General features: G+C 43.7%; 1 protein-coding gene across 1 annotated transcript; it reads right to left on the bottom strand.

Annotated features, from left to right (window-relative positions):
- Positions 1 to 3,869: 3,869 nt before the first annotated feature.
- ercc6l2 (excision repair cross-complementation group 6-like 2) lies at positions 3,870 to 20,196 on the bottom strand (the record flags this gene model as incomplete). Its single annotated transcript, XM_083645288.1, has 20 exons — positions 3,870 to 5,311; positions 6,591 to 6,748; positions 8,952 to 9,103; positions 9,219 to 10,284; positions 11,904 to 11,987; positions 12,916 to 13,068; positions 14,331 to 14,430; positions 14,667 to 14,762; positions 14,952 to 15,097; positions 15,862 to 15,933; positions 16,022 to 16,141; positions 16,267 to 16,383; positions 16,595 to 16,735; positions 16,856 to 17,063; positions 17,223 to 17,290; positions 18,032 to 18,125; positions 18,351 to 18,544; positions 18,883 to 18,999; positions 19,109 to 19,542; positions 20,184 to 20,196. The coding sequence occupies 20 exons, from the start codon at positions 20,194 to 20,196 to the stop codon at positions 4,033 to 4,035; spliced, it is 4,812 nt and encodes a 1,603-aa protein (XP_083501414.1). The 3' UTR covers positions 3,870 to 4,032.
- Between the last annotated feature and the right edge of the window lie 4,513 nt (positions 20,197 to 24,709).

Below are 24,709 nucleotides of genomic sequence, written 5' to 3'. Positions count from 1 at the left end.
CGTCTGTGTTATATCTCTTTTATGATGGGGCACAATGGGGAACGGAAGGGCCCAGGAGCCAGTGAATTAGCCCAAATTACAGCTAACCGTTGCCTAGGTAACTGGATAGGAATGAGGGGCAAATGGTGTGTAATTTCCTAATGAAGGGGGGAGATTTCTTCTTTTTCACATTCAGGGACCTCCTCAGCCCGTTACCGTAACAACACAAGGACTCTGTACCCCCCCTAATGGCGTTGTTTGCTTGCTGAGTCACCTAAATGTGCCCTGTAGGCCTGAGATACAAACTCATAAACACCCATGATGCCCACTTACATAGCACACTCAACCAAGCACTTAATGATAGCTACGTTATCATTAGCGATGTCCCGAGGGCGAATTACACAAGTTTTATTTCTCATTTCTCAGGGTTTCCTTCTCGTAGAGATACGTGCTAGTTTTCTCTCTGCATCGGCGACAGCAGATAGCAAGCGCACCTTCTCGACACAGCAGAGAAAAATGTGAAATGTGTGGAAACCTGAGCCGAAGAGGGTTGGGGGGCCCATACGGGCTCCAGGTCAGCAGAGGTCAGCAGTCATTCACAGCTTTTTACTAATCAAACCAAACTAGGTGTCACAGGCTGACTTCTGCAAATAAACCCCGCGGCAAAAGGAGGGCCAGCGGGGCCAGGGCCGCTCCGTCCCACCGTCCTGATCCTGATCCATAGCAGACAGACAAAGACACGCAGGTTATTGTGGCGGGAGATGTAAACAGACTTCTCACGTCGCCACCTGCTGACATAAAGAGACGAGACACTAATGGGAGGATTGGAAAAACAAGCCGTCTCTTTCTATGGCGTTTCCTCGTGACCCTTACCGGGTGTGCGCATTCATCCGGCTGAAAAGGCAGGAAATTGCGAGCCGCCGTGCCACGCTGCATAAAGTGAAATATAATCATCCAATGGGCTTATAGGCCCTGCCATCAGCCCAGTCACTCATCACTCATTGTGGCTGTACTTCTCACTCCAGATCCTTGGCGGAATCCCGTAGTCCGTCTTAAGGATCGGAGAGCTTTGTTTGCCACTGAGGCATGTTGGGCTCAAATCACTGTCAGTCAGTTAGTCGGCCGATCTATTGTCAGTCAAACGCAAAGCCTCGCTGCTATCTGACTTGAAGCCAGACTATGACTACAAAACGTCAGATAGGGATCTGCTAATCTCAGGCGTGGCTGAGACAAAGAGCGGTGCAGAGGGAAGCAGGGGAGGCGACGAGGGAGAGAGAGAGAGAAAGGGCTTCTTATTCTCCGTCGTCTGTGATTTGAACAGGTGTGACAGATGTGTGGCCCGAGTGCGAGTGTGCGAAGACACTCATGTTCTACCTCCCAGAAGGACTACACGCGCACGAACGCACGCACACACACACACAGAGAGAACTGTGAGGCCGCATGTTCTGTCGAGGCACGTAGTCCCTTCTTCGTGTTTATTGATAGCTATCAGCACTTTCTCATTCCTGCTAAAGTAAACACAACACTTGCACAGAGCAGCTCTCTTTGGGGTTCTGCTTACCTCAGAGCAACAGCTGAAAGAGGTCAAACACAGCTGTGGGGTTCAGTTCAGCGCGCGCGCACACACACACACACACACACACAATAAATGTGTTGTGCATGGCAACTAAGTTATGAGTTAGATATATTTCAGGGAACAGAGGGGAGTGGACCAGATACCAATTTTATCACCGTGACACAATTTGAGATGCACTTCAGTTGACTGACTAAAAGATGGCGTGTGGGGATGGATAGATGGACGGGTGTTTTAATTCTACTCCCCCCCCCCCATCCCCACAAAGTCTTCAACTGCTTATTGTTATTGCACTAATGGCGCAGCAGCTTCCACTCTGAGGGCGTTTTGAAGCATAACCGAGCCAAGCCACAGACGATCAGATTACTGAGTGGAGCACTGTGCAGGGGAGCCCCACCATCTCACCACGATACACTGTCTCATGGGGAGAGGGAGCGAGAGTGACAGAGAGGTGACAGCTTTAAGTGATCTCTCTGCAGGGCCACCAACAGTCTTGGGGTGGCGGTCATAGTATCCGATAATGGTCATGGCTAATGGAGACGGCAGGTTGGGTTTCCTCTGTCAAACGATCCACTCCACGTATCCGATATCCAATAGTAACACTGAACTTTTATTGCACATGCACACCCACAAAAACACCACTTTGCGCATGTTACAGCCTGCGGCCGCGTGATGATCCCGCAGATAACAAGGTGCTAGTTGGAGGCTGTGGAAAATATGTTGCAATATGGCCGCTTCAGCGTTTGTGACTCTTTATAGCAGAGGTTCTCAAATGTTCTTCAGCCAAGGACCCCTTACAAGATAGAAAATATACCGGGGACCCCCTCATTCTCATTTGTGATTTTGGGCTAAGCTTAATTGTTTCCACAGTAACGTGCTTTTAAATTGATAGGTTTGTTAGATTAGAATGTAATCCATCAACCATTTTAGATTTAAAGTACAACATATTTTTGTTGAACTATGAAGCTTTTGCAACAACAAAAAAAAGTTTTATTTTTATTTTCCTGAAAACTTTTCGCGGACCCCCTGGCAAAGTGCCACGGACCCCTGGGGGTCCCCGGACCCCCATTTGAGAGCACCACTGCTTTATAGTGTCTAATTGCGATATAGAATCGCACACATTTAATTGAACTAAATTAACCCTCTTTCCTGGGATTATGTCTAGTAAATCAAAAATGTACAAAAAAGCAATGAACAGATTTAATTGAAAATTAAATTAAGAAAGGTATGCACAGATTTACATTTTCAGAGTAACTAATATCCTGCTGATTCAAGTAGCACTGAACTTTGGCAGATTAAGAATAAAAAAAACATATTTAAAAAGGTAAAATAAATATAGAAATTAGGAAAAATGTTGAGGAAATTTAACTTAAAGGACGGCTTTACCGTGGGGAATATGAATATATATCAATCTCACGCCCCTAAGGTTTTAGAATCCGTTGAAATATTTTGAAACTGGAGCTTCACTGCCTGACCTATCAGGCATCTCTCACATTTTTAGGGAAGCCGGATGACGCGTTACGCGTCACCCGGCTTCCCTCCCCGCTTGCGGAACTCGAGCGCCTATGAACTACAAGTCTTGTGAGCCATGGTCCCGCCTCTAGAGGTCCTCCACGCCCCTTCAGAGCTCTCTACGAAAAGCAAAAGGCAGCCATCTTGTTCACCCGCATAGCATACTGTAGCTAGGTTAGCTTTCCATAGCTCCTTGCCAAGAGACCATATCTCTGGAACGGAAGCACCAAAAGACACGGGACTGGCGGCATTGGAAAGCTCGTCAAATTTTACATCTAGTAGTAGGTGAGTTGAAGTAACGAAATCAACGCTGAGCAATGTACACATTTTTACACATTTTTACAGAAAATAGTTACAACATCAGATGCGCGTAACTCCTACGAAAATGCCTTAAAATGCATGAAAAAAAAATTATGAAGACATCTCCCGACATATATACTACCGTTTACATTTGGTGCAATTTGGAGGCAATTTTATTTTCGATTTATTTCTTCTTCTTTGTATCTTTTATTGTCGAAGCCTTCTTCTTCTTCTTCTTCGAGTTTTATGGCGGTTGGCAAACATATATGTGCATTACCGCCACCTACTGGAGTTTGATATCAGCCAAATGCCTGAGGGGTGGGCATGAAAACGAAGGCCACGCGAGCCCAGTGCATTGTGGGAAATGTAGTATTTCGGGTCCCCGCACCCGCCCCTCCCCTCCACCACCCCCCCCCTCCACACAGAGTGGATTTCTGGTGATATCTCTGGCGGGAAACAACCAATTTCAAAAATTTCAACGGATTCGAAAACCTTAGGGGCGTGAGATTTAATATATATTCATATTCCCCACGGTAAAGCCGGCCTTTAAATCCTGCCTCAAATTTTAAGTGTTTGAAATGTTTTTTTGCTTCATATCTCCCTTTACAACTTAATTGAAAATCTAAAACGCACCGTAGAAAAACAACTACTACTATACCTCCCCCGTATTATTTTTTCCATCGGAACTTCTCGTTAGTCTTCCAGAGTCCAACGCTTTTTCTCTCCTCTTCTGCAGATCTAGTCTTAGCTGTGAGGTTAGTGTTCACGCAAACCCTCTCGACTTCCGACGGATCTGTCAACCTGTTGATACTCTCCTCATTCCCCTCGTTTAGGATGTCCCAGAAGTCTTTGCGGCTGCCCTTTGAAGTCTGACGTGGTGGAGTGACCAGGTGTGTAGGTGTGTGCGAGGAACTTGAGCTGGGCGATACTAAGGCAGGTGTAAGGGGTGTTTTAGGGGACCCCCTCTGCTGTGCACCCCTGGACTTGGGTCTCAACAAATCGTCCAGGATGGAGGTGTCTCCTATCAGATCTGTGAGGAGGGAATGATGACTGGAGGTGGACGGGGCCTGTTCACAAAGAGATGGGGGGCGAGGATTTTCTCTCCGTCCTTGAACAGCTTCACTGGTCCTGGAAGAGGGTTTGGGCTCTCGCTCCCTTCCCTGCACTGTGGGTTTGGATGGCGCAGTGGACCAACCATGGCTGAGATCTGGAGAAGAAGGGGTATATCTGTCCCTGTGGTCCAGGAAAGCAGCAGCCTCCACGGGCCCCAGACCACTGCTGCTGGCCTGAGGCGAGCCGGGACCACCACCAGCTACGAAGGCTCCAGAACTGGAAACACTAGCCCTCTTTGTCCTCTTGTGTCCTCTGGCAATGCAGACCGTCTCCTCCTGCTCCTCTGACTCAGGGCTTGGAACATCACTCAGGGGCTCTAGACATTTCTTTTGTGGGATCCTAGGCTTTTCCTGGGGTTCTGGAACATTCTTTTGTGGCATTCTAGGCTTATTCCGGGGCCCTGCAACATCGGTCTGCGAGGTTCTAGGCCTTTTCTCGGGTTCCGGAACATTTGTTTGCGGTGCTCTCGGCTTTTTTTGGCGTTCTGGAACATTCTTTTGTGGGTGTCTTGGCCTTTTCTGGGGTTCTGGAACATTCTGTCTAGCCTCTGTGTGAGATTCTGCAGCAGCTTTCAGAGGCATTCTTCTGGCGGACGGGGAAGAGGATGAGGAGGTGGCAGCTGAAGGGGAGGGGGTGTGTTGAGGCTGGCTTGAGTCGGGTTGTGGGAAGCTGTTTGAGACGATGTCGGCCAGTTCGGGGTGGCTCAGTGAGGTGTAATACTGTCGTAGCCAGGACACTCTCTGGGCCGAGCTGCTTCTCAGAACCTCCTCTGCAAACTGATGGACTGAGGAACGGGATAATTTGAACTTTGCTGCCATCTCCTCCAGCTGCTGCCTGCACGCACAGGACACAAATGAGATGCACACACGTCAACGTCAACAAATGTCAGGTGTCATGTCACTGTCGGATAATGTACAAGAGCTTAAACAGTCTTTTCAGAACCCAAATCACCTAGTAAAATCCTGCGAAACACTAGTTAATATAAGGATGGAATTTGGCACGTGTGAACATTAAGCTACTTTAAATGACAGGAAAAACGTCTGTCTTGAAACAATATAGTATCTGCAGGCCTATACCATTAATCACATATTCTGTGGTTGCATCAGGCTTAGCCTCAGATGAATCGTTCCCCACATATTCAGGCTCATATCCCGGCAGCCATACAGTATGAGGTCTCTTTCCCCAGCTCCATGCCAGTCATTAAAACGTTGGTCTAACCAGACTCGGGACAGAAATACTTCAAAGCCACTGGTGGTACAGCAGCATTATGAGGTGTTGCTACCATTTGTGGCTTTCATTGGAAAAACAATAAATAAAAGCAATGGCAGTAAAAAGCAACATGCATGCGGATTTAAATCATTTAACAGCCAGGTTAATTGAGGGGGGGGTATCAATATACTAGTGTGTGTTTTCACTCCCTGGTGAGCCTCTGGGCAAAGATACAGTCTTCCCCTGGGAAATGAGATTGGAGCCACAGAGGTGTCTGTGTGTGTGTGTGTGTGTGTGTGTGTGTGGCTGTGTGTGTGTGTGTGTGTGTGTGTGGCTGTGTGTGTGTTATGGTCGATGTGTGTATGCATGCGTGCTATGACGTGTGTGTGTGTGTACATGTGTGTGGGTTTGGAAGTCCTTAGGCGATCATTTCTGGGCAGTCTCAGGAGGGCTGTGGTCGTGGAGGGGAAAACTCCTGCACTGTTTGGGCCTGAATACAACTGGCTAATCTCTGGCATGATGCTGGGAAATAGGTGGAAGGGAGAGCTCAGAGGTGGTCTCTCTGTCTAAACACAAAACACACACAAGCATCCCTGCAGACCAGGTGGGGGCGCTAAACACCATAACTGTGGTGAGTTTTGGCCTATTTCCCTACACTGCCAGGAATTCTTCTCCTCTTCGCCTCCCCTCTACAGCCCTCCTTTCCTCCTCTTGCCTGCTTTAGTCTTCCATGGTCTTCTTCTGTTCCATGCTCCCTTATCTGCAGTCCTCTCTGCGACCCCATCTCCTCCTAACCTTCTCTGCTCCCGTTCTTTTCCCTTTAGCCTCCCTATGCCCTCTCATTGGTAATCCATCACCTCCTCTCTTCCACCACTGCATTCCATGTTTGAGCTCCTCTCAGTACCTGCACACAGCCTGGGGAGTCTCTCCGACGATGAAGGTGGTGTGTTTGGTGTGGTGGACGGTTTTGGCCGTGAAGGTGACTGGGTGGTCCACCCTGGGCCTCTCCAACCTGACTGTAGTGGAGTAGGGCGGGCTGTCTGGAGGGCTCTCAGACAGGCTCTGGCACAATCAAGCAAACATAAATAGGGTCAGAATGGATTTGCTTAATCCAATCAATTCAAAATGCAAATTCAGAAAACTTGACAGTTCTCGTCCTATGTTCTCATCGGCAGTCACATTCTGGAGTTGTAAAATACCTGATGCACACAAACATGTGACCGCATTTTATTTAAATATTGAGGAACAACTTTGTTTAGTTGCTGTTCATGATCAAAATAAAAGATTCATTGAACATGTGCTTTTTTAAGCCACTCAAGGCCATGCTTTTATGTGCCTAACACACCTCTTAGCTGTTCTAAAATCACTGTAATGCATGGCCTCTTATGGCTTATTGATTAAAGAAACGACATTACCATTGCTACAAAAACTCAAGAAAAACTGAAAGATAAATTTGATGGAGAGATCTGCGGCCCAGTTGGTGTTTAAATTTGTGATCAATAGAGCACCGCAGGAATGAGTCCGGAAGACCTGGATGGTAGCACTTCCGGTTCCTTCGTCTACAAGTCAATGGGATGTTTGTATGGGGATTTTGGTTAAATGCTAGTCCTCATTTGTGAAGATTATCTTGCTGGACATGAAGTTCGCTGTTACATCAACTTTTGTTAACCACAGAGCTTATTTCAAGCATACCCTTGTACCCCACTGCCGCGGAATCCTCAATTTACTATTGGTCCATCTGATGGACCTTAACAGGTATCGTGTACTAATTTATAAATATTAATTTAAATTTTTAATTTTTTTACTGTTTATAATTCATTGGTAACTTCTTCCCTAATACCTCATACCAACATTTCATACCTATTCGAATTTTAACCCCTCAAATGCCAGTGTACAGTAAGTACAGTAAAAAAAAAAAAGTACATAAAAAAAAAAAAGTGATTTTTTTTCCATTTCCATAAAGACAAACTGGCTTTGGGTCTGATATTATGGGCAGGTTGGGGTGTTTTACAAAAGTCACCACTGCAAGATGCCTAGTATCAAAGATTTGCAGGCATGATGTCACAATAGCTATGACATCACTAGCCTATGACATCATCAGTGATGTCATGAGATGATTTTTTGTCAATAATATGTCACTGATGACATTACTGATGATGTCACAGACATTGTGACATCATCAGTGGGTTTTTGTATTTTTTGTGATTTTTTGTAAAAATAGTATTTTTTCATATTTTGAGCCAAAAATCCAAAAAGCGCATGTTTTGGACTTCCAGCCATTTTCCCCAAAAAACACAAACGAGCTTTAGTCCAGCATCTATCCTGGTCTAAAGGCTTCAAATCAGTAGTGTGGACTGTCAAATTCAGTTTTCTAATATTTTCCCATTTTTGGCATAGGAATCAGTTTTTTTTACATTTCATGTAAACTGTATGGAATTGATTGCTATGCCAAAACTGGGGGAATATGGGGAAATAGGCAAACACAGTAGAAACTACAATTTTAACCCCTTGAGTCAAGGTGAGATGTGTAACATCAAGGAAATAATGATTTTTTTGAAAAATTTGCTGGAAGTCAAAAAAAAATGTTCTTTTTGTGCAAAATTAACATTGAAATCAATGGGACAACTATGCAATGGACCTTGAGACCATGTAACTCCCCCAAAATTTCTACCAACTCCAAGGTTAGATATTAAGGTCAAAGTTCAAGGTATTTGGTCCAGGATGCCCGCTGAAATAAATGAAATAAATTAATTTTGTGAAAATTTGCTGGGAGTACCAATAGAGTGGTTTCAATGGAAGTCAATGGGTCCATCAGATGGACCAGTAGTAAATTGAGGAGTATTTTTGAAAATAGGTCTTAGGAGCGTATAAAAATGATAACTATGATTGATTTTTGTCAAATACCCCAAAAAAAATACCTAGCCTTAGTTTAAAACCATTTACTCAAAAACTGTCGAAACGGCCCATACGCGAACGCAGGAAAAGTCCATCAGATGGACTAGTGGGGTACAAGGGTTAACCAAAATCCCCATACAAAAATTCCAAAGACTTTTAGACGAAGGAACCGGAACTAGCATGACTAGCTGAGTTGGCCTACAAAAATAGGTCATCCCTGCGGTGGTCCTCCATACAGGTGTACAGCCTGGATTTGGACAGAGGCAAATACAGCCATGTCAGCCCTCTTTCCATGTGTTGGCCCATTTCAGTTCTCCAGCTATAGTTTAAGAAACATTGTAGTAGGTCAACAGCAACGGGATATGTGTACCTCTTGGGTGCCGAGATCATTGGCTGGCATCTGAGAATACATCTTGCGTTCAAACACGTCTCGCAGAGCGGCTCTACTGATTCGCTCTTCTGCCTTGCTCCCGCCCACCACACGCTGGTTGGAGTGGGTATACACCACCTCCTGTACGCCACCTTTAAAAACATATGCACATCATAAATACAATTACAAAATAATTTCTCATTTGGCAGATGGTCTTATCCACAGCAATGTAAAAAGAAAAAAGGGCAAATAGGCATCAAATCTGACCTAGCACGTTGTCAATGGTTCCAGCCATTCCTTTGGATGTTGGGGACATCTGAGCTTTCAGCCCTGTGAATGAAACAGCTTTAGGCCTCTCTTGTCTTTTCTCTGTCCCTGTTCTGTCTGTTGTTTCAGCTACTTCATGCCTGTGTGGCCGTTCTCTCTGCTCACCTCTCGCCAAGCCAACTCTTTCTGTCTGTGGAGGAGTAGTGGAATGGAGTCCTCTAGCTCGCCCTCTCTTGACAGGAGTGTGTTCTTCATCTGAAGAGGTGAATGTCTCTATGTCGTCATTGTATTTGGACATGGCCTGGTTCCTTATACTCTGCCTCTTTCTGTTGCCGCCAAGCCTCCCTTTCCTTCGTGGATTTAAAGCGTCCATCCTTGGCCGAGTCATTGCCTCTATGTCCAAGTCCTCAGATTCATCAGAGTAGCACTCAAAGTGGTGCACTGTGGGAACTGTAGTTGTGGCCTTGTTCGGTTCCTCTTTGTTTGGCCGTGAGCACTCTTTCACGCCAGGCTTCTCTCTCCCACTGACATCACTCTCTTCCAACCGAGAAACCCCCACCTGTCTTCCTCTGTTCTTATTTACCCCATCTTCTCGCTCTGAACCACTGGAGATGTTTTTTGTTCTCGATTTAGGGCCACAGACTGCCCCATTATCTGGTGGTCTATTAGTGCTCTTACAGACCCTGGAGGATATGCCCTCTTTCATCTCAGAGTTCCCTGGATCCTCCTCATTCTTCTCTGAGGCGCTTCCTTCCACAGAATCTCCCTCACTCCGACTACTATCCCCGTCTCCTAACCCTGGATTCACTCCAACCCTCTGGAGGAGCCGGGAGAAACCATGCTGGAGGAGACTCATTTGACCAGGAGCGGTGGAGGCATTCCCACCACCGGTGCCATCCACCTCACCGGGGCCTGAGGCCTTCCTCTTAGCCCCCTGCTCCTCATCATCTTCAGTCCCACTGCTGAAGTCCAGCACCCCTCTGGGGATCTTTGATGCATCTCTGTTCTCCTTGGCTGCTTCGTCATTCAGTTTAGAAGCATGTGCAGGTGGAGCTTCTCCGGGTCCCTTCAACAGAATAGTAGAAACAAAGAGATTGGCATGGAAGGTAGTTTGGTTTTGGTTTACATTTTTCATTTCAAAATTCCATACTTCGGTAGTTTCCTTACGCAGAAAAGATGGTCCGTTTACTTTCTGATAACTACATCAATGCATAACTCATACATGTTCAGACAAGCTTAATATTTGGTTATTTGTGATACTATGTATATGTGCAATTCAAAGATATTGCCGCATTTTCTTTCAAACTAATTTGGTCGCAGAACTAATTTGGTCTGCTTGTATCATCAATTTATTTTCACACATTCTGACTTTTATATTTTAGAAAACATAATAAGGGCAATAGTCTGGAAACACAAATATTTGTCCATACTCTTTTCTTTTTTCCAGTTATCCAGACCTGGAAATGACTCAAATTAAATTTCATACTTTTGCATTGTGTCTAAAAAAGCAAGAGAAGAATTATATATACTAATATAATAAGATAGGAATACTAAGGCGAGAAATTGTGCCTCAAAATAAATCTTTCTGTTCTTGTTCCTTTGTTCATGCATTCATTCAGTGGCCAATCATGTGACTATTCATGGTATAATACCAGACAGATGCCTATAACAATAAATCATAACAAACATCAACATGACACATGGCCTCCACCATGATGTCATATGAACAAAACAATAGTGCACACTGTGAGGGTCATAACATTCCCTGGAGCCATGTGAATGGGCCTTTATGGGAGCGACCACCAACAGCGATAGAAATCTCACGAAATTTGCCAGCCAGATGATTCTTCCCTAATTCTGTAGTGCCTGTGTGTGTCCGTGCTTGCACGCTTGCGTGTCTTCAACTCAGAACATGCCTCTTTGTGTGTGTGTGTGTGTGTGTGTGTGTGTGTGTGTGTTACAGCACCCGAGTGTATACTGTATTTTTGCACGGGTCTGAATGGCCTCAGTGGTGAGGCAGGCCCGTAAAAAGGACAGTGTGCTGCAGAGCAGAGCCTTGGCTGGGAACTGTCACTGGATGATAAGGGGCATCACTGTGTAAATAAATAGCCGAAAAGAGAAAGATAGACTTCAGTGTGGTCTGCTCCCTCCATTAGGACACTGGGTAATTATATCCAGCTGTTTGACACGGCATCACAGAGAGAGAGAGAGAGAGAGAGAGAGAGAGAGAGAGAGAGAGGCAAGAGCAGGAAGGATCATGTGACAAGTTCTATTCACAAAAAATTACCTGAAGTTCATCCTTTTAATTTATATCCTACGTTAGAGAATCCAGAGTGTAAAAGTGTTATCATTTTATCCCCAAATGTTGGACATCTCATTGTGGAATAATAAAACTCTTCATAATATAGGTGAGAGAGAAGCGCGTGCGTGGGAGTAGGAAGAGCAGACAGAGACAGAAGAACGACACAAGCAGTAGGCAGAAAATGCAGGGATTAGACAGAAAAAGTGAAATGAGCTTGTGTGGGTTGGTTGACTGACAGACAGGAAAGGCCCTTGTGTGAGGTATCCCCTCTTTCACGTGGGAATGGAGGGATGAGTGAGCGCCCTGGGAAACGAGAGGGAGTGCGGGATGAGAAAGATGAGTGTCCCGTGTTCTGGGTCCCTGAGAATGCCAGAGTTACTCACGCCAACTCTCTTCCTCTCCTCCTCCTCCTCTTCGCCTGTGTGTGTGCTGGTTGTCATTACACCGGCCTCCACTTGCCCCTCTCGCTGTGATGAAGAACAGATTCATATTCATCTCAGAGGAGAAGATCCCTCCAAACAGCCATCATCAACAGACTGGGTTATCCTTCACTTTTACTATATTATGATTTCCACAAAATGGAAAAAACAGACTTGAAAATGGACGGATTTGAAAATAAAAATGGAATCAACTCTAAAACACGGAATATTGCAGAATTTTCCATAATATGTCTGAAATCGATAAAAGTAGGTCTAATTATCAAAATAAGAAGTACGGTAGATCTAATTATCGTAACCTAAATGATTTCATCATTGTATAATAGGCCTATAGAAATTATTGCGTTTTGGATTGGGGTGTTTTGAGAGGGGGGGCATCGGCGTCACTTCACAACTTGGTTTTCACTTTGAGAAACATGTCGAAGAGGCTGTCTGAGGGAGACAGCCTCATAAAGAAATAAAATAGAAATCTATGCTAACCCTAAATTAACATTAAAATTGAATAAACTGAATTTGGGAAAAAACTAAATGGATTTCATATGGCCCTGCCAAAGTGAATTACAATGCTTGAGTACAATAAACGTCAATTCGAATATCAAACGAAAAAATAAGGAGCGCAAAGTTTGCCTCAGTCCATTTACAATATTCCTGTGTGCGAAGAATGACCATGAGTTGCAAAGAAAAGCAGAGAGATATGTGGGGTTTTTTTAGAGAGCAAGGACAGTAAAAGGTGATATGATTCAGTGGGTAGAGGGCGACTTGAGGTACTTGAAATGAAAAGATGAGTTTTGAGGTTGAGGTCTGACTGGAGTGGGAAAGTCATTGCATCACTGGGGAGCCAGAGGGGCGGAGTGATGAAGTATCTATAGTAATGCTACACCATATTGATCAAAGGCGCTGAAGGCAAGATAAAACAGTATGACACCAACATCACAAAAACTGCAGTAGGTTATCTGACCTCTAGTATCTTGCGGGTGAGACAGGTCCCTTGGGTCTGCAGCCTGAAGAGGTTCTTGATCCCAAACAGCTCCCCCTTATGGCCATCAGGCCCCTGCACTGCCTCAAAGTACCGCCGGGCGCTCTCCCTGCCCATCACCGAACACTGCAATTGCTGGAACATGGGGTGGGGGGGAGGTATAGTAAATAGTTATACAGATATAAACAAAGATAAGGTGAGAAGCTCAGTCGTCGGTGAGGGATTCTGAGTAGAACCGCTGCTCCTTTGTGTAGAGAAGGAGCCAGTTGAGGTGGTTCGGGCATCTGGTAAGGATGCCACCTGGTCGCCTCCCTAGGGAGATGTTCCAGGCACGTCCAACTGGATGGAGACCACAGGGCAGACCGAGGGCTAGGTGGACAGATTATGTCTTCACGCTGGCCTGGGAACGCCTCGGGATCACCCAGTCAGAGCTGGCTAATGTGGCCAGAGAAAGGGAAGTTTGGGTCCCCTGTTGGAACGGGCTACCTCCGTGACCCGACCCTGGATAAGCGGTTGAAGATGGATGGATGGATTGATAGATAGATATAAACAAAGAGCACTGAAATGCTTGACCAGAATCAAAAATAAGATGACCCCATGTCAGGCATTTGATGGTGTTAAAGTTGGTCAAATTTTAGTATGTGTACTGTGAGCCTAAAAATACATTAATTCTAATTATTTTGTACATGTGACTATTTTGAAGCTCCAGTGAGTAAATATTTGTTTCTGTAATTATATGATTTGTGCTCATCATTTATTGTACATTGTAGACAGTATGTTGGTATTAGTAACCAGACTTTGCGCTCGATTCCTAGGGTGGAGACTCTGGAGATGATGCACCATTTGTCCTCTTCTCCCTACTTATACTACCACCATTTATAAAGGCCTCACCCAGGAAGGATTTCGCGATCTTTGTGAAATCCAGAAGGAGGCGGTAATGCAACATAAAGGATGCCAACTGCCATAAAACACCATAGAAGAAGGATAATGTATTACACATGATGATATCACAATTGCTCGAGTGACATCACTGATGACATCACAATTGCTCAAGTGACATCACTGATGACATCATCACTGACATCACAATTTCTCAAGTGACATCACTGATTACATCATCACTGATGACATCACAATCATGACTGAACCACACCGCCACACCGAGCCCACAGACACCACCCACTTAGTAAATTTTAACTAAGAGATCACCATGGACATTATTACATTGATCAAGCAACTGTTTGCAGACCTTCCTAAGGTAGATACTGTAAGTCCTCCTCCACTCATAGAGATGTATTCTGCAGCAGCCATCTTAAGTGTATTGAAGATGACTTGAGAAGCCCAGGAAATACCCTCTCTACACATTGTAATTCCATGGTTATAATATAGTTCAGTACCTGTTTGTAAATTTGTCTGAGGTAGATGACCTCCTCCACTGTCCCAAGTGAGATCAGCCTGAGAACAGTCACATCCCTGCACTGGCCAATACGATACGCCCTGCACAGACACAGTTACACACACACACACAGCAATCATGCATGCCAATATTACAAGAGGTCAATGTTTACATTTTGGTATCATACATGGCATCAATCAGCATATTATTAGGCTGGCTAATACTGGCTTCTATGGTGCTTGAGATAAAATACTTAGGAATACTAGATAAAATTTAAGTGGCTGAAACTGTACATAAAACAACTCTGGAAAGTCTGCCAAGAAGTGCAACAACCTACCGATCAATGGCTTGCAGGTCATTGGCTGGGTTCCAGGTGGGGTCAAACAGTACTACCACATTAGCACCTACAAAGTTAAGGCCAAGACCACCCGCCCTGAGAGAACAAAGAATCAGTGATTCTAGGCTAAATTTCTATTTTCTATTATTCTAAATTCTAGGTGGAATTTTAGGCTAAAATGCCTAAAATATAATTGCAAATGTAAAATACAGGAAACAAGAAATCACAATCTTGGGATATTTGACAAAATACTGTTGGTAGTTGTTGGTGGGTAGGTAGACTTACATGGTGGAAACCAGGCAGAGGTTAGTTTGAGGGCAGCTGTTGAACTCTTTGACGATCTTGATTCTCTCTTTGGCTTTGGTGGTGCCGTCCAACCTGCTGTAGTCCAGCCCCTCTGCCATACAGTAGCTCTCCAGCACGTCTAATAGCTGAAAGGTTCAAAAGACACCAATCAATTCTGTACGCATCCACATAATCTGAATCCACTCTAACTCTATAGCGCAAATGTATTCATCATTAACATTGAATGTGTTTGTGTGAGACACAAAATGGAGAAGCTGGACCAACAAATCTAACAAAAAATATAAACAATATTTTGTTAAACCACGTATATTTGCAGATATACTATAAGATAATATTGAGTGTCTATGATTTCCCCAAATAAAACAAAGAATGGGGCCTGAAAGGATGACCTCATAGCAGCCAGAAGCCAGGAAATGTTATCATACTGTCTCAGGTGACAACATCCATTAGACTTTGAACTGCAGTCAATTACCGTATCTTAAAAACTCTAATCGCTCTTACTATTAAAACCCCAAGGCGTACCTATACCTATTAATCTGTGTCATGACAAAAACATGTCTCCTGCTACTATTTTCTCTGTAAACAAGTCATCTGCTCTAACAAGAGCAGCAATTAAGACTGTGTTCAAGCCTGTTGCTGTGGTGAGGAGGTGAACGGATGTGAATGGGAGTAAAGCTCTGAAACCAGAGAGAGCACTCCAACTCTGACACCAACTAAAATCCCTGTTAGATGATATCATCGCAAGCATCAAAAACATTTTCCTATGGGAAAACATTTCAGCCTGCTACTCCTCCAACTCTCACACAACATACATCTCGGCCATCACATACGTGTGCACTCACAAATTCAGATTTGATATACACCAAGCGCACACGCGCACTCCTCTTACCTTAGTCGAGAGAGAGAAAATAAGCACTTTATCTCTCCTCTGCATGTAATATTTCAGCAGCTTCTGCATAACCTGAAGAACAGACAGAGAGAGATGTTAGCCTGAATTGTAGCTGTTTGTACTAGTAGTAAGTGACTGCGCCTTTGTTCCTGTGACACACCTTCATTTTCCCACTGTATACTGGGTCCGACATGGCTTCAAACGCTTCTTGTTTGCATCTCTCCACAAACTCTGGAAACTTTTGGAATACCTTCTCACAAATGGCACCGACATACTTTTTCTGGAAGAAGTAAATGTTGGGTGGTGAAGTGGAAGATGAAGTGTACACATGGAATTACTGAATTGTTCATGAGAGAACTGTTAGAAGTATTATACGAAAGCAGTTGCAGGAAGAGATGCTTCTACCTGTGCTTTGCTGGTGCCTGCAGTGGACTGCAGCAGTGCTACATGGTTGGCTACCTTCCTGAATATGGCCAAGTAACTGAAGTACAGTTCCTTCATGTCCACACCCTCGGAGTTTGTCTGCAATAGAAGAAACAGAGGAGCAACTTTAATTGATTTATCTTTCAATAATACAATGGAAAAAGTACATGATTTAGAAACTCAAAGAGCAAAATAATTGCATTAGAATCAGGATAATTAACATAGGGGTTTCACTTGCTTGCCCCAACTTTGTGATAACTCAGCAGTCAGCAATCAAAAGCACACAGTGGTAACCAAGCAGTGAACTGACCTCATAGCAGCAGCTTCTGCGGGTGTGTCCACTTCCACAGTCACATCTCTCTGAGGAGCGCAGCAATAACGTCACATCTTCACTGTCCAATACCGTCTGATACACCGTCTGCTGGAAGTCTGTCATAGAGCAATACACCACCTTGGAAAAAACACAACATATCTCTAGGTACTTTCAAGGATTCTAGTTAGAAACCTCCACTTGAATATTATCATTCATCGTGTTTGTATAGGTTTTACAGAGAATCTCAACTCAACCTACCCTGTCATTCTTCTTAGGTAGCTGTTCTCTGATGAGAGCTTTGGTCCTTCTAAGAAACCAGGAGGAAATCTTCCTCGCCAGGGCTCTGACAGTCTTCCTCCCCATAGCTAGGGCTCGCTTGGTTGCACTGTGTCTCTGTCCTTGCTCAATTGGATCTGAAAACTTGTTCCTGAAACGTCCCAAGCTACCAAGACAACCAGGTATGGCCCTGAATAGAATAAGATAAATGTTTCACAAACAAGGAAATATTGACACAAAGTTGCAGGTTAAATGTGACATAAAGCGACTTTAAAATGTACTTATAAATATCTGGTTGACATATCTACTTTCAAAGAATCTTGCAATGGAAAACGTCAAGTGAACCGACCAGTCCATGACACACCAGAGCTCATCAAGGTTGTTCTGTAAGATGGTGCCAGTAAGGCCAATTCTGACCTAACAGAGAGAGAGAAAAACATACAGTGCAAACTGAAAAATATGGGTGAACGCTACTGTCAAAAGCAGCAACAAAATACCCAGGTAGAATGTTTATTAGCAGCATATATGCCTACACACGTAGCTATCTTGCCACAGACAGACAACACTCTTTTCAGTGACTAGGCGCGCATTCGATTCCTAGGCTCGCCCCGCCCCGCGGCTCCCATACGCAGCTCAGCCACTGCGTTCGAGTGACATCACTGATGATGTCATAGACAATGATGTCACTGATGTAATAGACGATGATGTCACAATGTCTATGACATCATCAGTGACAAGACAATTGCTCGAGTGTAACCAAAAACATTACCAAAATCGCAGAAGCCACTTTACTCCCTTTTATATAATAAGGAGGATAAACAACCCGAGCAGGGATGCCATCTTCTTGTTTATTATTGAGACAATTGAGAGGTTAACTGAAAGGCTCTTGCACACCTGACATTTCTTGTGACTACTGTGTAGGAAAAACAGTCCAGTAAAGGCTACTGAACAAGAAGTTAATTTGCAGTCAGTTTAATTGAAAGACATAACCTTTGAACCTGATGACAGTTTCAGCACAAAAATGTTGCATCTTTCAAATAAAAAGACTGCAAGTGTGCGCACTGTGTGGGACTTCTTGTTCAGGGACAAGTGAGAGAAAATAATGTTTCACCTCTCCACACGATATCACATACAGTCACCAAGATAAAGCAGTCTGACCTGACATGTCAGATCCTTCATGGCCTCGGTGATCTGTGATTTTGGGTTCTTTATCTTGTGAGCCTCGTCCACAATCACAGCAGACCAGTCTATGCTGCAGGGAGGGTAGAGGTATCTTTTAGTCACAGATATTATAACCAAACAGTTAACTTACAAAGCTAGTGTACTGTCATAAAATTAGTACATGTAGCGCTAACAGAATAGCGACAGAAACACATTTATTAAGAGCTTAATAACAAAAATGATGTCTATACACAGAGCATAATCTGTTCCAATGTATTATTTGCTGATGTGTGTTTAGTGCGTTTCTTAGGCCTACCTGTTGAACCGGTCCAGAGAGAGGCGGAGCGTCTCGTAGGTGGTGAGGGCGATCTCATAGCGTCCTTTCCTGACGCGGGCCAGCTCCTCCTCTTTCTTCAGCCCGTGGACCACCACACACTGGAAGTGACCCCAGGTGTCCAGCTCGTCCTTCCAGTTATAAAGCAATGACAGTGGCGCCACAATGAGGAATACCTGGGCCAGGTCACAGAGATATCCGCATGATATTAGTGATATATCAATATTTATATTAACAACCTTATTTTACTGGTGCATTTATTGCAAGTCTGTCTGGATGAAAGCACCTGATAAATGCATAAATTATAGAAAGAAAGAAAGAAAGAAAAACGGCATTATTAAGAGCAGGAAGGGACGGCACTTAGTTGTTAACTAATTTATGATCCAAAGATGATTCCGATTCCGAAAGAAAAAAAGGGGGGCAGGCACTGTATGTGCAACTAAAGGTTTTTCTTTCTTTGTTTTAGTTACACAGATTCTTTGTCCTTCATTCAGCAGCATATTTCAATGCCTACTTTGTTGGGTTTACTCTGCTTGGAGGGCATTTGACTCTGTAGGAACTGCGGTCTGTTGTTCTCAATGTCCTCCCATGTGCCGGTCTTGTGCAGCACAGCAGCAAAGAAGCCAATGACCTAAGATGAGAGAGACAGAGAGACACAGACAAACAAGGAATAAATACACTAAAGACATTAACAAACACAGTAGCAGAGACAATTGTTTCGCAGCTAGGCTACTTTGTACCTGTACAGTCTTCCCCAGGCCCATGTCGTCCCCCAGGATACAGCCTCTGGAATGGATGTAGTTATGATATATGAACCTAATGCCTTCTCTCTGGTAGTCCCTCAGGTATCTGTTGATGGTGTATGGGACTTTCTCATCACCATCACCCACCAACATCTCCAAGGGCACACAAGCCCCGGGGTGTGTGAGGCTGCTGGGGAACAGAGGTTTCTCCTGGGTCAAGTGCTTCTGCTTCCAGCCTGGTCTCAGGAGTTTGGAGACAGGTATGGCCTCTTCCTTCTCCTCTGCATCATCTTTCTTGTGATCAGTGAATACCACCAATGCTGTGGTTTCCTTATTGTGAGGGCTGGAGATGAGTCTCTGGATTGTGGCTTCTCGCAGGGTGCCATCTGCGGGGTTAGGAGCCAGGCAAATGTCACCTTCATGCCATGGTGCTGTGAACGGTGGTATTTAGTTAGTTTGCTGTGCTATGCAACTTTCAAACAAAACAATACTGACTTTAGCAAAGGCACACAGGCAGGATGGGTATCATTCAGTGGGGTAACCTTATGGCAGTCTAAACAATGAATAGATTTGATCTTGTTTTTATTATAATGGCCAGCAAAGATCAAGTAAAAAAACTGGAAGCCATTTCTATAGCAAAAACAACAACAACAAAACAAAAACAGTAGGGGTGCATTCAGAGTCCATTTTCCCTGTGTAATACTCCCCAACATTTCATCAAAATGAACAAATACTGTACTACTATCTTGTCAGTCATCATCAGTCACACACTACTTGTCTTCAATCGACATAAACGGGTTTGGAAGCTTTTTGGCAAATTATATTTGATGCAGGCACTTTGCCATAGTTTAGCCTAACTAGTGAACTGACCACCACCTTGACCGACAGAAAGGCAACAATAGTTTATCTAGACTATGGGTGAAATAACGCATTTCAAACCATTTGTTTCAGCTGTAGAAGTTGAAGCCATGGATGCACTGCACGTATGCTCTCTCCTCTTCTTGCTGTGGAGGAAAACCCAACTTAGCTCTATCTTGCTAGCTTGATTAGCTTAGCTAACCTTACAACAAACGATGACGCAACATTATCGAGTATTTTTATTTGCTACCGTGGCGTGAACAGAAGACTGAGCTAGTTACGTCATGCTGGGAAAAATAGTATGTCCAGTTAAACGTTAACTTTATCTATCGACAGGACCAGCATCTTCACTCCTGCACGCCCCAGAGCCCTCGGACGATGTTTATCTATTTTCATAACCAGACCGGCACTTTCCAACTATTGGATAGCCCTTGAAAATAATTAGAAAACGTCTTCTCTGATTTCAAACATTTGTAAGAAGCTGTTTGCAAAAGCGCACAGTTACGCGTGAGTCCGATCGTTTTTTTAGCACTCTTTGAGAAATCTATGGAAAGTGCCGCAGATGTTATAAAATTCTTTCTTTTTCAACTGTTCACAAGCACAAACGTTCACAACGGTTCACAATCGCACAAAACGTTTTTATTTTATTTTAAATAGGCTTGCATTAAATCCAGATTTAATTTAGATATCAATTTATACCATGTTCAGTATACATAAATAAATAAATAGGCCTAAATAAATAAATAAACATGCAGGCTACATTCACCTAGCACTTGGTTCATTGGTTCTCAAAATTTTTCCACATCAAGGACCCCTAAACTAACACAAAGACCATGATGCAGTGGCGGATTCAGCATGTTTTGCTTGAGAATGTCCGAGACAGTCTGTGTCTTGATTACGGTAGTTACTTCCCTAAAAAAAACTTTTTTTCATTTGTTTTCATTCACTAGTTCATTAATAGTTAATCGGTAGTTCCTTAAAGATCCTTAATGGTAGTTACTTAAGAACTGACCATTAGTTCCCATGGTAGTTACTTAAGAACTGACCATTAGTTACCATGTTAACGAACCAGTATGTAATGATTACTTCCTTAATTTTTTTTTTATATTTCACTAGTTGTTAAGTAATGGTAAAGTAAGCAGGAAGTAATGGTGCATTCCTTACTAACAACTCGGTAAGATGTACTGCTTTACTTGAGGGGGCACAAACATGGGCACTAATGGTAAAGTAAGCAGGAAGTAATGGTGTATCCCTTAGTAACAACTGAGGAAGATGTACTGCTTTACTTGAGGGGTCACACACATGTTAAGTAATGGTAAAGTAAGCAGGAAGTAATGGTTTATTCCTATAGTATATACCGAGTTGTTAGTAAGGAATGCACCATTACTTCCTGCTTACTTTACCATTACTTAACATGTTTGTGCCCCCTCAAGTAAAGCAGTACATCTTACTGAGTAGTTACTAAGGAATACACCATTACTTCCTGCTTACTTTACCATTACTTAACAACTAGTGAAATATATATTTAAAAAAAAGGAAGTAATCATTACTTACTGGTTCGTTAACATGGTAACTAATGGTCAGTTCTTAAGTAACTACCATGGGAACTAATGGTCAGTTCTTAAGTAACTACCATTAAGGATCTTTAAGGAACTACCGATTAACTATTAATGAACTAGTGAATGAAAACAAATGAAAAAAAGTTTTTTTTAGGGAAGTAATCATTACTTACTGGTTCATTAACATGGTAACTAATGGTCAGTTCTTAAGTAACTACCATTAAGGAACTACCTATCAACTACTCATTAACTAATCATTAACTATTCATGAACTAATGGTTCGTTCCTTACTCGTTCCTCAGTAACTACCCATTTTTTGTGTTACAGTATTATGAAGTGTTACCGGCTATGCGTAATATGGAATGGTGAAGAGGAGGGGCAATTAGGCTAATTGATGTGCCAGTCAAACCCTCAAATGAGGGAAATTAACCCTGTTCTCTGAATAAATGTGAGGTATTGAGAAAACATCCTAGCCTGATATTCAGACTGAAGTGGATCAAATCATGATGGAAAGCTTGATGACGGAGAGCGCACGGCTGTCTGCCTCTGCGGAGCTGCTAACTTCACACGTGCGTGCTGTTGTCTCGCTATGAAAAACATCACAAGCCGTTTCCACTGCATTTAGCCTATCGCATTTCCTTTTATCGATACAACCTTTTCCGCCTTCCTCAAGTGTGAACACTTTTTTGCAATATTTTGAGGTTTTATCAAATTTTCTGGTGTTTCCACTTTCAACTCAGATCCGGCACCCTCCCTTTGGCGTTAGAAACCGGTAGATTCAACGCAGTTCCAGAAGAGGACAGGTTGTGTTTATGTTGTGACCTTAGGGAGATAGAAAATTAAATTCATTTTGTGTTTTATTGTCCTCTGTACGATGACCTGAGACACACATTGTATGAAAAAGAGTTTGATGTTCCCCCTAGAAGCTTTTTGGTTACAGGATGAGCCTAGACTTGAATTTTTCTTTAATAAGATAGTCCTTGATATAGCTCAATTCATTAGTAATGCCTGGGAAAGAAGAAAAAATATGCTGTTTGTAGGCTATAGGTTTGTAATGAACATGTTCTATTTTTCTATATGACACTTTGTGTCCTTTTGTTTGTTTGTTATCTTGCACTCTGGAATATGGAAGCTGAAGTATTGTAAAGCTCAGTTTTGTATTTGTTTTTGTCATGTCTCATAAGCCCATACGGGCTGGGCACCATAGGTGTGTAACACGTTAATAAAGAAATCAATCAAATCAAAATCCACTCAGGATTTTAATGCGCAATTTGAAATTTCGCATAAAAACAGGTGGATGGAAACCCAACTATAGACACTGGGGTAGCTGCCTGGGGGCGTGGTCAGGGTGGGGTAAATCCCCTGTTCTCCCCATTCAGCATAGTTAGCATTTAGCTGCTAGCCCAGCCCAGGCAGACACGATCAGGTATTCAACCACCATAGCGCACATCTGAACAGACATCTATGTACCTGCTCTAGAATACCCAATCCTGTAGTGTAGAGCCGCAGCACCGTCCTTTGGTGAGTCAGCCCATTGAGATTTTTTTTTTACCCCACTTGTGCACCAGCCATATAACATTTTGTGGGTGTTTGTATCTATTGGAGGATTAACATTGCTATACAGCCCGCGCCCCTGTAGTTACCATGTAACAGAAGCCGTTTTCACACATGCGTACAGGAAAATTGCCTGTAAATCAATATCGGCCATTTCCCGGAATTTCCCTTCACACCTGAGGGCTCACATGTGTGAATATAGCAGTCAAATTACCTGTATTTGAGGGGGGTCAGGGGGGGGCACTGCAGAGCGGGTGGGGAGTGACGTGTGCACTTCGATGGGGAATCGTCCTTATTTTGGGGGTCGGCAAAACTCCGATGGTGAAATAAGTTCGCTTGTCACACAATAAATCACACTCGTTTGACTTAAGAGGGCATGTATGTTGTATCCTTCACATTCGCTCATGGGCTGCAGTGCAGAGTAGTATCCAGGCAGCATCAAGCCAGCGTAAAAAACACAGCACATCAGTCAGGAGAGCATATTGACCATACATTTTGCTATATTTGGACATATTCCTTGGGATAAGAGGAGGCCATGCACAGAGGTGAAAAAAGGTAAGCTTGCAACTGCAGAAATCATCACTCCATCTTCCCTGAAAGGTCCATATTATTGCTCAGCTGTATGGTCACATAAAGTCCCAAAGACAACGATGGTGTACTTCTACACCTCCACCGTTGAGTGCATCCACACCTCCTCCATCACCGTCTGGTATGCTGCTGCTACTCTCAAGGATATCTGCAGACTGCAGCCTATCATTCGCTGTGCTGAAAAGGTGAATGGATGCAACCTGCCATCCCTTCAGCACATGCACACCAGCAGGACGCTGAAGCGGTCTCGGAAAATCATGGCCGACCCCTCCCACTGCGGACACAAACTCTTTGAAATGCTCCCCCTCGGCAAGAGACTGAGGTCTGTCAAGACCAAAACTTCTTGTCACAAGAACAGCTTCTTCCCAACTTCCATTGGCCCCAACAATGCTCGAAAGCCCCCACAAATATCCCCCAGGCACAGCCGGCTCAACAACAGGCCAGAACCTGAATCTGAATACTGTACCCTGAAATAATAGAATAGGTAGCCATAAACATGCAGTACAAATTCTTTACATTCCCACACTTGCATCACGGTATGGTATGGTATGGTATGGTATGGCAACACCAATTAGCACATCACAAGAACGGCTCTCCTCCCTCCTCAGGACATCTCAGAGAGTTCTCAGAAGGGTGCTCAACACCATTAGAGACCCCATCCATCACCAGCACCACCTCTTTGCACTCCTGACGTTACAGTAGTCTGAAATGCAGGACCTCAAAGCTGAAGGACAGTTTCACTCCCAGTCCATAAGGCTGACCAACACCTCCAAGCCGCTACCTCTGCCCACCCCCCATACACACCCACAACCAACCAACCAAACAAACAAAGGACTTAATTCAACTTTGCACACATTGAACTGTACTGAACATTTGCATTGAATGTGCACTTGCTTTGTCTTTTTTGCACATTCTTTTGCACATTTGTGCTGTTTTTAGGACTGTTGTTGTCACGTTAATCACTGCACAATATAGCTACAGTCATCACCCTGTTTACTTCGGTATTGTTGTATGTATGTACATGAGAGGTGGGTGGATA

This window comes from Poromitra crassiceps (assembly GCF_964638095.1).
Source record: "Poromitra crassiceps genome assembly, chromosome: 10".
Lineage (NCBI taxonomy): Eukaryota > Metazoa > Chordata > Actinopteri > Beryciformes > Melamphaidae > Poromitra > Poromitra crassiceps.
Note: the sequence above shows the minus strand (reverse complement) of the source record. Positions and strands in the feature narration are given on the sequence as shown.